Genomic DNA, 15,073 nt, shown 5'->3' on the forward strand with positions numbered 1-15,073 from the left:
CATATATATACGTGTGTTTGGGTGCGTGTGTGTATATACATCTCTATATATAAAGATGATGCGTAGTCTAGACGGCGTTTTTAGATTTCATTACTCTCTTTAACCCGGGCAACGCCGGGTATTTCTGTTAGTTCCTAATAAAAATAGATTCAGGATAAAACTGACTTTTTAGTCTGACAAATGCCTGTGACACTCTACACTATGAGATCACTGACAATACTTTTTGTTTGGAAGGACATACTTTTACATAGGAAGGACATCAAATCAAAAAAAAAAAAGTATAGCCTACACAGCAATAGAGATTTGCTAGAGAGTTGTTGTGTACCAAATGACGGGCTGCATTGAATGGGAAGAGGTGATGTGACACCTGTCCAATTGATGTCAGCATGGGGAAACAGATATGATGATGACAAGTATCTTCATCATTTAATGTCTACTTTTCTACACTTGCATGGGTCAGACGGAATTTTTGAGGTGGATTTTCTACAGCTGGATGCCATGCCTGTTGCCAACCCTTACCTGTCTCCAAGCAAGATAATATTTCCCTGTGGGCAGTCATGTTTTTCATGGAAGACTGGAAATGAATAACGTTGATGCTCGTTTACAACCATCACATAATGTTAAAACAAGGGTGTACACACACAGACACACATGATGGTATGACAGGCTTCTTTCAGTTTCTGTTTGCCAAATTTGCTCACAAAGCTTTGGATGATCTGGGGCTATTGTCAAGGACGTTTGCTGAAGACACTGCACAGGACTGAACCCATGAGCATGTGGTTGGAAAGCATACAACCATGCTTGCACGTGCTCTTTCTCTCTCTCTCTCTCTCTCTCTCTCTCTCTCTCTCTCTCTCTCTCTCTCTCTCTCTCTCTCTCTCTCTCTCTCTCTCTCTCTCTCTCTCTCTCTCTCTCTCTCTCTCTCTCTCATATATATCAGAACCTCTCAAAACTGGACACCAATATCTATGCATTATCAAATTATCTATGAAAATATCCAACATAAAACGAATGTAAGTGATCCTCTCAACCTATGAATCTACAAACACTTTCTACTTTACAAGAATGGCCAACTCAAAATATATAGTACATACATGCGCGCGCACGCACACACACCTGCCTGTGTAATTCTTTTAATTCATATTTTTCAGCTCAGCCAATGCCACACCAGAATTTGAGGGTCGTGGAGGAGAGGTTTTGGCTACTGAAATTAGCACCATGTTGTCACAAGCCTATGGAAATCTGAATGCTCTTGACCTGAAATCCTTATGTGTCATTCCAAATTCGCAATGTTGGATTCTTTATGTTGATATTTTGGTGAGATTTGTCTATGTTTAATTATTATAATATGTAAGATTTGTATTTACTATTGTTTTTTTGTTTTTTTTTAACATCCCTTTGTTAATGTCCTTTAGAAATCTGCTCATATCAAAGATACTATATAGGGATATTAAATAAACATAGTATTTAACTGGTACTTAATGTTAGTATAGATAGATAATCATCATCATAATTTTTATTACGTCTGCTTTTCCATACTTGCATGAGTTGGATGAATCGTTTCCTACAAGGTGTCTTGCATCAAGCTCCATTTTCTTTTTTGGCATGGTTTCTACAGCTTGATACACTTCCTAGTGCTAGCCACTTTACATAGTGTACTGGGTGCTTTTTACTTTGTGTCAGCACCAGTGCTTTTCATGTGGTACCAGCACCAGTGCTTTTTTATGCAGCACCAGCACCAGTGCTTTTTACGTGGCACCATCACTGATAGGATCAACAAGTACCTTTAGGTGTTCAAAATACTTTGCCTGCAAATTGGTTCCTGTTGATGTACTTCACATGTTCCCATGCCATTTTTTGGCTTCAAAACTTTAACTCATAAATCCTGATTAACCACTTTTCTTATGGCCTTCTTCACTTTTTTTAAAGATATTCACATGCTCTGACCATCTACATTCATAACATACTTTATTTTTGTGTTCATAAATCTTTAGATTTTTATCAGGTTCAAATTCTCTTTAGACTAAGAGATATTTGCATCTTTTAAGCCCTGCTTCCTTTCTGTGCGTGTACGTGTGACATCGGAGGCACAATGGCCCAGTGGTTAGGGCAGCAGACTAGCGGTCATAGGATCGCGGTTTCGATTCCCAGACCGGGCGTTGTGAGTGTTTATTGAGCGAAAGCACCTAAAGCTCCACGAGGCTCTGGCAGGGGATGGTGGTGAACCCTGCTGTACTCTTCCACCACAACTTTCTCTCACTCTTACTTCCTGTTTCTGTTGTGCCTGTAATTCAAAGGGTCAGCCTTGTCACACTGTGTCACGCTGAATGTCCCCGAGAACTACGTTAAGGGTACACGTGTCTGTGGAGTGCTCAGCCACTTGCACGTTAATTTCACGAGCAGGCTGTTCCGTTGATCGGATCAACTGGAGCACTCGACGTCGTAAGCGATGGAGTGCCAACAACGTGTGACATCAGATGCCGATAAATATTCAGGGAGACAACTCTTTCCTATACGAACAATTTATGTTCCAGTTAGGTTTATTAAAGATCGACAGTAGTATTTAATAAAACTATTGATTCGAATTTCTGCACCTGTGTACTGTGATGTTTACAGTTTCTGTCATTGTAGCTTTCTGATACAAAACAATTATGGCTCTTTTATCATTATCATCATCATCATCATCATCGTCGTTTAACGACCGCTTTCCATGCTAGCATGGATTGGACTATTTGACTGAGGACTGGTGAAACCAGAAGGCTGCACCAGGCTCCAATCTGATTTGGCAGAGTTTCTACAGCTGGATGCCCTTCCTAACGCCAACCACTCCGAGAGTGTAGTGGGTGCTTTTACGTGCCACCCGCACGAAGGCCAGTCAGGCGGTACTGGCAACAGCCACACTCAAAATGGTGTATTTTATGTGCCACCCGCACAAGAGCCAGTCCAGGGGCACTGGCAACGATCTTGCTCGAAAGTTCTTACACATGCTGCGGGCACAAGTGCCAGAAAGGCGACGCTGGGCACAGGTGCCATCACAATTTCGCTTTCGCTGGAGGTAGTGATCATGGTATTCTTTGGTCATCGGAGATCAATGAGATTCTGTTAACACTCTGCTTAAACTGCCGAGAGTCAACGGCTGCATGCCTGGAATTTCGTGAGAGAGCAAGAAGGGAAACGTTTTGAAGAGAAAGGACTGGGCGTCGTGGTGAAGTTAGGGTTAGGGAAGTTGAACACAAAGTGGATGAAGGGAAGAGACGAGTGAGACAGCTCACTCTGAGAATTACATACCATTGTAGAAAAGTTAGAGAGAGGAGACATCATGTCTGTTGCTTAGAGACTGGAGTTTTTGTGAGTGACTTTATAACAGTCAGTCAACTGGTATTTCTCTGGGTGTGACTTTTTAAACATTGAATGTCATTTGTTCAATTTTCCAAATACTTTAATGTGTAAGGACTTTCGAGCGAGATCGTTGCCAGTGCCCCTGGACTGGCTCTTGTACAGGTGGCACATAAAATACACCATTTGAGCGTGGCTGTTGCTAGTACCGCCTGACTGGCCTTCGTGCCGGTGGCACGTAAAAGCACCCACTACACTCTCTGAGTGGTTGGCGTTAGGAAGGGCATCCAGCTGTAGAAACTCTGCCAAATCAGATTGGAGCCTGGTGTTGCCATCTGGTTTCACCAGTCCTCAGTCAAATCGTCCAACCCATGCTAGCATGGAAAGCGGACGTTAAACGATGATGATGATGATGATGATGATTTACTGTTATTTGAGATTCTGATATCTGTAAAAAATTTTGTAATCAGTGGAGAGCTCCTTCCTTTTTTCATTTAACTTTTATTTGTTTTTCATAGGGGTGTGGCCATGCTGGAGCACTGCTTTGAAGGGTTTAGTCAAATGAATCAACCCCAGTACTTATTTCTTTTTAAACCTGGTACTTACTTATTCCATCAGTCTCTTATGCCAAACTGCTACGTCACAGGTACATAAGTGAACCAGTGGTGGAGGGCAAACACAGACACCCACCCACAAATGATGAGCTTCCACACAATTTCCACCTATAAATTTACTCAAGGGACTTGGTCAGTCTGGAGCTATACTAACCGCATAGCTCTGCCTGCACCGAACCTTAATTAATATTGATACAATTCAAGAGAAAGTGATAATTTCTTTCTACACCAAGGTGAAGGATGACAGAATTGGTAGAGCATTGACCAAAATACTTTGTGGTATTTACATTTCTGTGGTTTTAATTCAACTCCTGTTCTGCACAGCTCTGTCTATGTCTTCCTCCTAAAATCATTACAGGAAGTGCCAGTCTGTAAGTACTGCAGTTAGTATAATTGACTATGAGCTTGAAGATAACAACAATCCAGCATAGCCACAATCAAATGACTGAAAATAATAAAAGAATCAGAAAGCATAAATTCAATGCTTTCTTATTTCATGAATTGGATTGTAAGCAAGCTTATAACTATAAGGGAGTTTCTATATGGTTACTTGACCAAATCTTTAGATTACACCCATTAAAAAATAAAAAAAGGATTGAATGGATAATTAATCTTTCCTAGGTATATTATGATAGAGTAAAAGACAGGTTGGTCACATCTGGAGTTCCTTTGATCATAATTCTGCTCAGCTAGGGTGAAGGTACCTAAAACAAGTGAAGGCATATTGCATGCTGCTACCAAATCATGTTCATTTGTGAGTGATGGGTGAATTAGTAAGGAATGTGTCATGTGTCATGTCTTTATATAAGACAGCAAGGTGTCATTTGAAGGAGATTTGATTAATATAATATAATATGCTTAGCAACATGTGAGGTTTTTCCATAGGCAACAGACACAGCTCTGTGTCTGCACGGACGAGAATAGGCCAACTTCTAATTCATGTCAGTTTTCATTAGTGGGAAAAACAAGGTTGTATAAATGATTGAAGGTAAAAAAAAAACAATATTACACCTATATTCACCTACATGAAAATATGCAAATAAGAAAAAAAGATACAATGACATTTTTATTAGATTGATAATTTGAAAAGTATTTTATGATTTCATTTTGTATTTTTGAAGATATCACTTTTGATTGTTGTCCTTTTATATCATCATATTAATTTTGATGATTCTTTTTGTCCTTCCAGTTACTTGAATGTGGTGGTAATTTGTTTGATGCTGTCTCAGTTGCTGTTAAAGCAGCTCTCTTTAATACCAGGTAAATTATCTTTACAATTTTCAGTTTGATTTTTTCTGTGGATGCTTTACCGAACAATTTTGCTATATTGTGAATCTATTAACGAAGTATTCATTTTGTAAACAAGAACTTTCTAACTTATTTTATATATAATATTTGTAATTTATGAATACTTTGCCTAAGGGCTTTGCTATATTATGGAAATATTAATATTGCACAAGAAACTAGATGTTATAATCCTTATCTCTTATTTATTTTTAGTACAGTACTTGTAAATTTTGTTCTTTAAATGTTGTGATTAGAAGCTGTATGATAAATAGAGAAAATACTATATAACACTTCTGGTTTACATACATATTTATTCATTGTAATAATCATAATGTGCATAGTCTGTTTGATGGTAGCATGTTGTATGGACAGTTTTGGTGATACTGTGTAGCATTGACTAGATTTTGTGGTAGTAATATGCATCATACGTTGAAAGATTTTGATTGTGGATCATGGGTAATGTAGTCTCTTACCTGTTAGGTAATTGCTACTGTTATCCTGTTAAGTTGCAAGTAAAGTTAAACCTTTATTCCTTTATTCTCCTTTGTTTCAGAATCCCCAATGTGTCTGTTCTAAAAGGTGATGAAGGTCAAATGGAACTGGAGATATCAGATGATCCATATGATGTCAAACAACTTGACACAACATACTGTCCATGTTTGGTAACTTTAAGCAAGGTCGGTGAAATATTCCTAAATGACTAAAGTTGTTACTTTTCCTGCAGCAGAAGTTATAGATTCTATTTTTCAGAAATTTCCTCTTGATTAAATTTAGTAACATTTCTAAAATAGGCAAGCTACAACTATAATTTAAGTTTAATAAGTGAACCTCTAACTGAATGACCTAAATTTATTAATTTCTACTGTGACTGCAACAGTAAGATACTGAAATACATGGAGTGGTGTATTCACTGATTTAGGCAAGAAGATTTTCTGATTTTATAGAAATGATTTCCTTTTGCTCAAATTTATCAAGCTGTTTGACATTCACTACATTCATCATGGTATTTTATCTCACTCTAGCTTACCAAATAGCCAACTAAAGTACATTATTCAGAAACCATCTATTTTGAAAGAGTTATCAGTATATAAAGCTTTTAAATACAGGTGCAGGCATGGTTGTGTGGTAAGAAGTTTGCTTCTCAGCCGCATGTTCTTAGATTCAGTTCCACTGCTTGGTACTTTAGGCTTGTCTTCTACTATAGCTCCAGGCTGACCGAAGCCTTGTGAGTAGATTTGGTGGATCTAGTTTTTTCATTCGTAAAATATCCATTTTTTTAAAAGGAAGTAAAAAATCTGAAAATTGGCTATAATAATGTAGCCTTCCAGTCTCATTGCTTTGAAGGTATGATGTTGTGGAGAAAAAAGTTACAGGGGTTTAAAAATTGAAAAAACTGGGTATTTTTAGCCAATAGCGAGACAGAAATTTTCTGCATTTAGCGGATCGGTGTCAACTTTTAGGTTATACCCTGTGAAATTTATAGTTTAGCATCTGACCTGTTCATTGTAGGTTTCTAAATAAACAGAAATTTCATTGTAGGTTTTTAAATAAACAGAAATACCTAATAAAGGCGGCGAGCTGGCAGAATCGTTAGCACGCCAGGCAAAATGCTTAGCGGTATTTCATCTGCCGTTACGTTCTGAGTTCAAATTCCGCCGAGGTCGACTTTGCCTTTCATCCTTTCGGGGTCGATAAATTAAGTACCAGTTACGCACTGGGGTCGATGAAATCAACTTAATCCCTTTGTCTGTCCTTGTTTGTCCCCTCTATGTTTAGCCCCTTGTGGGCAATAAAGAAATAAGAAATACCTAATAAAATCAACATGTTTCATCTTAAGGTTTCTTTTGTCTCTTTGTTGATTGTATTTTTTTAATTTGCTACTTTAATATATTTGTCTGCATGTATTTACGTTAGGCGTATTTCAGTATTATGTATACCTGCCATGTATTTATGTACATCATTAATATATAAATGCATGTGTGTGTGTGTGAAAGAGGGCGTCTGTCTCCAAAACTCCAAAGTTGAATAATGTTTTCATGCTTGGATTTGTAAACTACGATAAGAATAACACTAGTCAACAAAGAATTTGTCTCAAGGAAAAGAATATCTGTATCTTGTATATTTTTGCATGCAGAATTCAAAAATAATGTCAAATTATCTGTATCACCCACAGTTTCTCTTTTCCACGATATCCCTCTCAGTTCCTGTTATGTGGGCTAAGTTTCAGTTAAGCTGTTGAAATGTGTTGCTAATGGTTTAAGAAATACTCCTAATTAAAATTTTTATGAATAGAATTAACCTAGTGAAATCATAAATCCAGCTATCTGAATCAATGAGTCCCAAAAATATATGAAATGAAAAATATGTAAAAATACTAACATACAGAAAAATACTAACACATAGAAGCACAGAAAAATATGTAATTTACTGACACATAAAAAATTAAAACAAAATATGCGAGTGAAAAGAATCTCATGAAAAATCAACATAGACAACAACAGTACAGACAACAGTGAACCCACAACGTGCAGTTGTCATGGTAACAAGCTGGTAATACCACGCTGTCTGTTGATTGGCTAAAATTACCTAAATTTCCCAAATTTAATTCCAAATAACATCAGATTCTTTAATTTATGAGATAAAGTAATTGGTTGATCATAATCAAAATTCAGAGTTGCATCGATACACCAAAATTGAAAGCAATCTGAGCAAAATTAAGTGGGACTCATTTTACGAATGAGAAAGACTAGATCCGATTTGCTAGATGGACACTAAAAGAAACCCATCGCATATATAGATAGATGTAGATGTATGTATTACTGTCTCCTTGCCTTGACTTCATCTTATATAATGAATGCGAAAATTAATTTGTGTGTCAATGTGTCACACTTAGACACCTTCTCTCACTATTCAATGACAATCCTATTTCTCACAATGGGGTGAGAGTAATAGTAGGCATAGAGATTGTGAGGGCAGTGGCGAAGAGAGAGAGACAAAGAAATTTAAGGAGAGTTGATGATGTTTTATTAAAAGTAGTAGTGTTGATGGTGGCAGTGGGAGTAATAATAAAAAAGAAAGAGCGAGTATGTGAGAGAAAGAGGGAGATGCTGTACAACTTTGTTAAGCCATGTCTCTGACAGAAATTGCTGTCGCCCACATGCTGAATACTATCATTTTAGTGATGACCACACCCCATTCTTTTTTCATTATATTCCCCACCCTAAAAGAAGTCATCATCCTTGAATTCATATCTCATGCCAGTAGCTATACAAGGGTAAAATACTAAGTAAATAAATGGTAAAAAACATTCCAAATTGAAAAAAAATCTCTCCCCCTCCCTTTCTGTCTGTCTACCTGTCAATCATCTACCAATCTATCTATCAATCTATCTATTTCTGTGGTGGTGGTGGTGGTAGCCGGGGCAGTCACGGTTGATAGTGATAGTAAGTGATGTGAAAGACAGTGGTGATGGTGGTGGAGGGGAAGGCAGTAGCATCAGAAGTCTGAATGGTGTGTATGGTAGTAAAAGACAGAGAGAAAGAGGTTAGATAGAAAAAATAATTGTACTGACCCCTGAACGGGAAGACAAAAAATGTTGTTTATCATGCAGCTTTGCAATAACTTTGAAGTCGACAAATTATATCATTGTTTTGATGTAAATTGTTCATTGCTTGAAAAATATTGGTCAAGTTTAATAAAATTCAATATGTACTCAATGCATGAAGTGTCATTGTTGGGCCCAAGGCCTAATGAAGATCCCCTCCATAGGAGCTAGATTAAAAGCTGCCTGATAGGGTGGCTTTTAACCCTTTAGCATTCAGATTAATCTAACAAATGTAATGCTTATTGATTTACATTATTTTGAATTCATCATGCACTATCACATAATTTCGAGATTTCGATGATGTGACTGTTTATTTTTAACATGACATTGTAGGATAGGTGTGAGCGGCCAGATCTGGCTGACTTGAAGATGAAACAGGAAGAATATTTTGGCCGGATATGGCCAGTTTGAATGCTAAAGGGTTAAGCTAGTGTGATAGATATGAATGACTGTCTCCCTCATGCAAGTGGTGTCCTTCATTTCCAATCTTCTATGGAAACAGGTGATGGTTGGCAAAAGGAAGGGCATCTTGCTGTAGAAACCCCATCTCATCAAGTTTTGCCCAACTGATGCAAGCATGGAAAAGTGGACATTAGAACAGTGATGATGGTGATAGCTTTAAGATATAACAAAATATCTACATTCCCTCCCAAATTAAATGTATAAACTGAGTAAAGAAATTAAATTTTTTGACTAAAGAAACAAAAAGAATTATTGGAATTTTAACTTGTATTTTCAGATTGGTTATTTTCATGTTGTTGATGCCAGCCCTAAAGAAGAAGCTTGTTGCTTAGCCAGGTTATTATCATTTCTATTAGTTTCATTTCCCTATAAATTTTTTGGATGTTTGAAAGTTTATGGAGCTGAATGCTGTACCTATACACATTTCTTAACTCTGAATTAGAAGTTATATAATATTTAATATATGGGTGCAGGTGTGGCTGTGTTAAGAAGTTTGCTTTCCAGCTGCTTGGCACCAGATTCAGTCTCATTGCATGGCACTTTGAGCAATGCCTTGTGACTGGATTTGGTTGATGAAAACTGAAAGAAGCCCATTGTGTGTGTGTGTGTGTATGTGTCTGTGAGAGTTGGTGTCTCCTTGTCATGACATTGCATTGTTGTAAATGAGTATCACTGTCATACAAGTGGTGTCTTGTTTCCAATCTTCCATGAAAATATGTTTAGTCATGGAGAAAAATTACCTCATTTGGAAATAGGTGAAGATTGGCAAAATCTGCTGAAATAAATTTCACCCGACCAATGTAAGCATAGAAAAGTGGTTGTTAAATGTCATCACCAATGATGATATATTATAGTTATGTGTGTGTGTGTGTGTGTGTGTGTGTGTGTGTGTGTGTGTATGTATGTATATATATGTATATATATATATATTTCGGCACTGGCATGGCTGTGTAGTAAGAAGCTTGCTTCCCAACCACATGGTCCCGAGTTCAGTCCCACTGTGTGACACCTTGGGCAAGTGTCTTCAACTACAGTCTTGAACCAACTAAAGCCTTGTGAGTGTAGACGGAAACTGGAACAAACCTGTTGTATATGTATTTGTGTGTTTGTTCCCCCACCATCGCTTGACGACCAATGTTGGTGTGTTTACATCCCTGTAACTTAGCAGTTCAGCAAAAGTGACTGATAGAATAAGTACCAGGCTTATAAAGAATAAGTCCAGGGGTTGATTTCCTCAACTAAAAGGCAGTGCTCCAGGATGGCGACAGTCAAAATGACAAATAAGTAAAAGAATAAAAGCATATACATATATATATATATATGTTAGATGTGAGTATTACATCCCTTGATTATTTTTGTTTTCTACTCTATGTGATTGGGTGCTGCTAAGTTCCTGGCTTTAAAGGTACTGCTAAAAGGTCTGGTTTGAGGCCCACTCTTCAGAGTTCTTTCACAGGGATAAGAAAAATTGAAGGACTGCTGCAATAAGTGTGTGAGTCCAAGAGGCGAATATGTTAATAGAATAAAATCATAATTAACTGAATCCTTCTGTATTTTCTTTTACCCAAAGCCAGGAACTTTTCAGCACCCCCTCATAATATGAAATGCTAGTAAAATGTTGGGGTTGATTTAGACTCTCTGTCTTTTAGAATTCATGTGTTGCTGTGATTATTATTGTTATTATACTCCCTTTTAGTCATGGGGACTCTTTCATCTTGTGAGTTATTTGGCAGCCTCCTAGTGCTCATGCTACAAAAGAAAGCCACTAACTACATTCTGTAAAGTAGATGTTAGGAAGGGGACTGACTTGTAGGAGCAAAATAAGGTTCTCCAACACATGCCATCATGGAAAGCAGACATTAAATGAATATGATATATGCTGTGCTTTCATAGTTTCTAGCTTCCAAATCTACTCACAAGCACAGGTTAGTTCAAGGTTACACTAGGACACACTGCACCAGTGAACTCTGTACCCTCAGCCATGATTTCTCAACCACATGGTTTCAAGTTCAGTCCTACTGTGGCACCTAGGGCAACTTTTTATACTATAACCCCAAGCTGGTCAAAGCCTTGTGAGTGGATTTGATAGATGGAAACTGCAAGAATCCCTTCATATGTATATGTTTGTGCCTACTTGTCTTCAAATTGCATTATAGTTGTAATGGATTGTCACTGTCATATAAGCTGTGTCATTCATTTCCAATATTCTGCAAGAACATGTCTGGCTAAGGAAAAAATATTACCTTGCTTGGAAACAGATGAGAGTTGGTGACAGGAAGGGCATGAGGCCATAGAAAATCTGGCCCATTGCAAACTTGTAAAAGGGGCATGTTAAAACAACGATGGTGATTTATCACTGATTCAGTTGTGATAGTAGGATAAATATGAAAGGTGTATTATTTCAGGTATAGTTAATTAGCAGTGAAGATAAACAACCGGTGCTTGAATAAGAGAAGAAATGCCATGAAATTTAATACCTTACAAAAATGTTCATTAATAATAATTAACTACTTGATCAAGTAGTTATGTGCTAAATTGGAGAGGTTTTTATTTTTTAGAAATTGGACATAATTATGTCCAGAGAAGATGTGAGTTAATATATCATGGTGAGCATGAGACCAGTTTTGATGTTATACTAAACTATATTTCTTAGAATTCCTTACAGTCACACTCACTAACACCTATAGACAACTACCATTTGTATGTGGAAAAGTGTTTTGGGGTTCACAACAAATTTAGTGTAATTTTTACATCAAAGACTTTAATTTTGATTTATTAATATTTTTATTCTAGATTAATAATGGGTGTTACAGAAAGTGGTGTAATAACTGCAATGAAGAAGGAAGGGTCCGGAAGTTTAGATCCTGAGAGTATATATGATATGATGGAGGTAAGATATTTCCATCTTGATATATTTTGTGAAAATACTTTTTATTTTTATTTTAAATTCAATTTAAATTGTGAAGACATTATAACATTTAACAGTTTGTTTTATTAATTGGGTACTTCATCATTCACTTTCCTGAGTTGATAAATGAGTACCAATATAGTTCAAGAAACATAAGCCAGTCCCAATAAAGTTTAATGTGCTGCCAAATCAAAATACTTGATAAAATATTGATGTAACTATTGGATTGTAGAACTAAACCATATTTTTTTTTTTTTTTTTTTTTTACTTGTGAGCATAAATTGGCAGCATGAACTACAGTGCGAACTACAGTGCTGTCACTTATTGTACTTATATATACACAAGTAGATATAGACATTTTCTTGGACCTACTATCCTTCACTGGAACATTGAGGATATGAGAGCTGGAAGGAAAGAGAGAGAGGGCTGCATTAATACTTGGCAGGTATTCATTTTAATGACACAACACTCATCCAGAGCCAGGAACCAAACCTGTGACTTTGTGATCAAGAATACAACACTTAATTACTGGGTCACACACGTTGACCCTTTGATAAACATTTTACTATAAACATCTTTAATAAGTTCAATCTACAAGTCTTTTCCCAAGATATATATATATATATATAAAACATTGAACAGAAAGTACAAATCATTATTGTTTTCAAAATTATAAACTTCTGATTTGGTTACATGTCAAAGTAATGTGTTTGTAACAAAAAAAAGTAAATGATTTGATTTATACATATTTATTTACTAAAAATATTTGTACCGAGCAAATAAAAATAATCCCATCAGCTGGACCTTAATATACAATTGGGATTGTTTGTTTAAAAAAAAACACAAAACAAATCCATTATATGTAAGCCCAGTGAATATTATCAATTTGTCATGCAAAGAAAAAAAAGTCATGAGACTTATTTGTTTTTGATATTAAAATAAGTTAGTCCCAAAGTGTCATACCTTGTATTTTTTATTTCAGACTGGAAAAAAAGTTGGTGAGATACTTGGAAAGAATTTGTCTGCCATACTTAAAGAAGAAGAATTGTTAGACAAGAAAAAGAAAGCTGTGGGTTTTTTAAAATAATTTTACTGTACATCAAGCTTTGTTCTTTTATAAAAAAATGAAATACATGGGTTAAAAAAAAAAAAACTGTTGTGATTTGTTTTCTATAAGAAATGATGTCTCATTTACAGTAGAACATTCCTGTTGCTCTGCAACAATAAATGTTCTCCCACCTAAGCATCAGGTTTGTTCATAAAATATTTGATAAGTTCTGTAGTTTTAATATTAGTGCCAGACTCTCAATGTTCTGCATGTTAGTAAATAATCATTTCATTTAAGCCATTTTATATACTTAAGTTCGTTTGTTTGTTTTGTAATCAGTATTGGTAGAAAAACATATTAATGTTTTACAAACAAAAGATGAGGTTAAGTTTTCTCATCAGTACTTCTTTTATCTGCCTCTCAAATTTTTGTTCTTGTATATGATTGATTCTATCTAGTACTTTTTGGGTAAGAACCTATCATATAATAATTAGGTTTTTAGTTGGATGGCTTTTTATTGCTAGTCATTGTAAATGAAGTCAAGGTAAAACTTGCTGTATTTACCTGTCTTCAAATTAAGATATATTGAGAAAACCTGGTGATTTTATGGGATGCTCTTGTTAATACTTTGCACTTAAGAATTAAATGAAAACTTGGTAAATGGCAGCTTTAATGTCCTTTATATATAGATACAACACAACATTTATGAGTGTGGCATGGAAAAAAAAAATCTGTTACTTTTAACAGTAGCAATTAGAAAATAACTTCCACACACACTCAACAAACATAATACTCCAATGTTTCCAGTGAATCCCATTGAAAAAGATTAGTATATCACCTTTGAAGTATGTGTTTTTACTTAAATATCTTACTCCAGATAAACTGTAATGCTGGCAAGTTTTAAAGAAAATACTTACTTAAACCAAAGTTCTTTAATAACCTGAGTCTTTTCTTAACCAATCATTAGCTGTCATTTGAGACTGAACCAATTGTCTGAGTTCAAAAGATAAAACAAGTTGACTATATACTAGCAGCTTGCTTTTTTTTTTTTTTTTTTTTTTTTCTTTTAATAAATCCCTTTAGTTTTCCTACTATAATTCAATTTCATGATTTATCTTATAATAAGGGTTATTACATGATAAGACTGTTAAAGCAACTATTTGAAAGAACAATCATGCCCTAACCACATAAAGTAGTTGTCTCTCTTTGTCTACTATGATTGTTGGTGACAAATGATTTCTATCTAATTAAACAAATACACTTTTTCTCTATTCTGCTCTTCAACAACTTATTGAGATGAGAAGCAGACGTATTCTGCAGTGCGATGAAATGTTTAAATGCAAGTAAATCTTCCATTTTACACTTTCCTTTTACATTTCTTTATGTTCCATAAATGTCACAAATGGATGGTTTGACAGGATGAAATTTTGTTCAAAAAAGCTTCAAAATAGGTTTCTCTTTTATTTATACAACTTAAGGCATGTCTTCCAATATTTAGTGACATTATACAAGAAAAATGTAAATAAGTTTAAGTAACTTGTAAAATTGTAATTTAACCAACTTGATTTCCTTTGTTTGATTGAAATAATATATAATGCAGTTTACATTTAAAGAAGCAAGCTTGCATAGTAAATGCATCAATATTGAATTACCAAAGATAAAGAGGTGGGGCAAGTGCAAGGTTAAAGTTGATTTACCTTACATTTGGTACTCTTGGGAAAAGGCATATAAAAGATCATCTTCAAAAGGATAGAAATTCTTTGTTTTATAGTGTCAAAATAAAGGAATTAAAAAAAAAGTTTTATAAAAATGAA

General features: G+C 35.5%; 1 protein-coding gene across 4 annotated transcripts in view; it reads left to right on the plus strand.

Moving 5' to 3' along the window:
- Positions 1-14,322, plus strand: part of LOC106879893 (exosome complex component RRP42) — a 57,298-nt gene extending 42,976 nt beyond the window's left edge. For all 4 annotated transcript variants that reach the window (XM_052966433.1, XM_014929631.2, XM_014929630.2 and 1 more), the window contains exons 4-9: positions 1,152-1,317; positions 5,140-5,210; positions 5,791-5,914; positions 9,581-9,639; positions 12,097-12,193; positions 13,194-14,322. In XM_052966433.1, the coding sequence (XP_052822393.1) occupies positions 1,152-1,317; positions 5,140-5,210; positions 5,791-5,914; positions 9,581-9,639; positions 12,097-12,193; positions 13,194-13,298 (622 nt within the window). In that variant the 3' untranslated portion in view covers positions 13,299-14,322. The remainder of the gene's footprint in view (positions 1-1,151; positions 1,318-5,139; positions 5,211-5,790; positions 5,915-9,580; positions 9,640-12,096; positions 12,194-13,193) is intronic.
- The last annotated feature ends 751 nt before the right edge of the window (positions 14,323-15,073 follow it).

This window comes from Octopus bimaculoides, chromosome 3 (assembly GCF_001194135.2).
Source record: "Octopus bimaculoides isolate UCB-OBI-ISO-001 chromosome 3, ASM119413v2, whole genome shotgun sequence".
Taxonomy (NCBI): domain Eukaryota; kingdom Metazoa; phylum Mollusca; class Cephalopoda; order Octopoda; family Octopodidae; genus Octopus; species Octopus bimaculoides.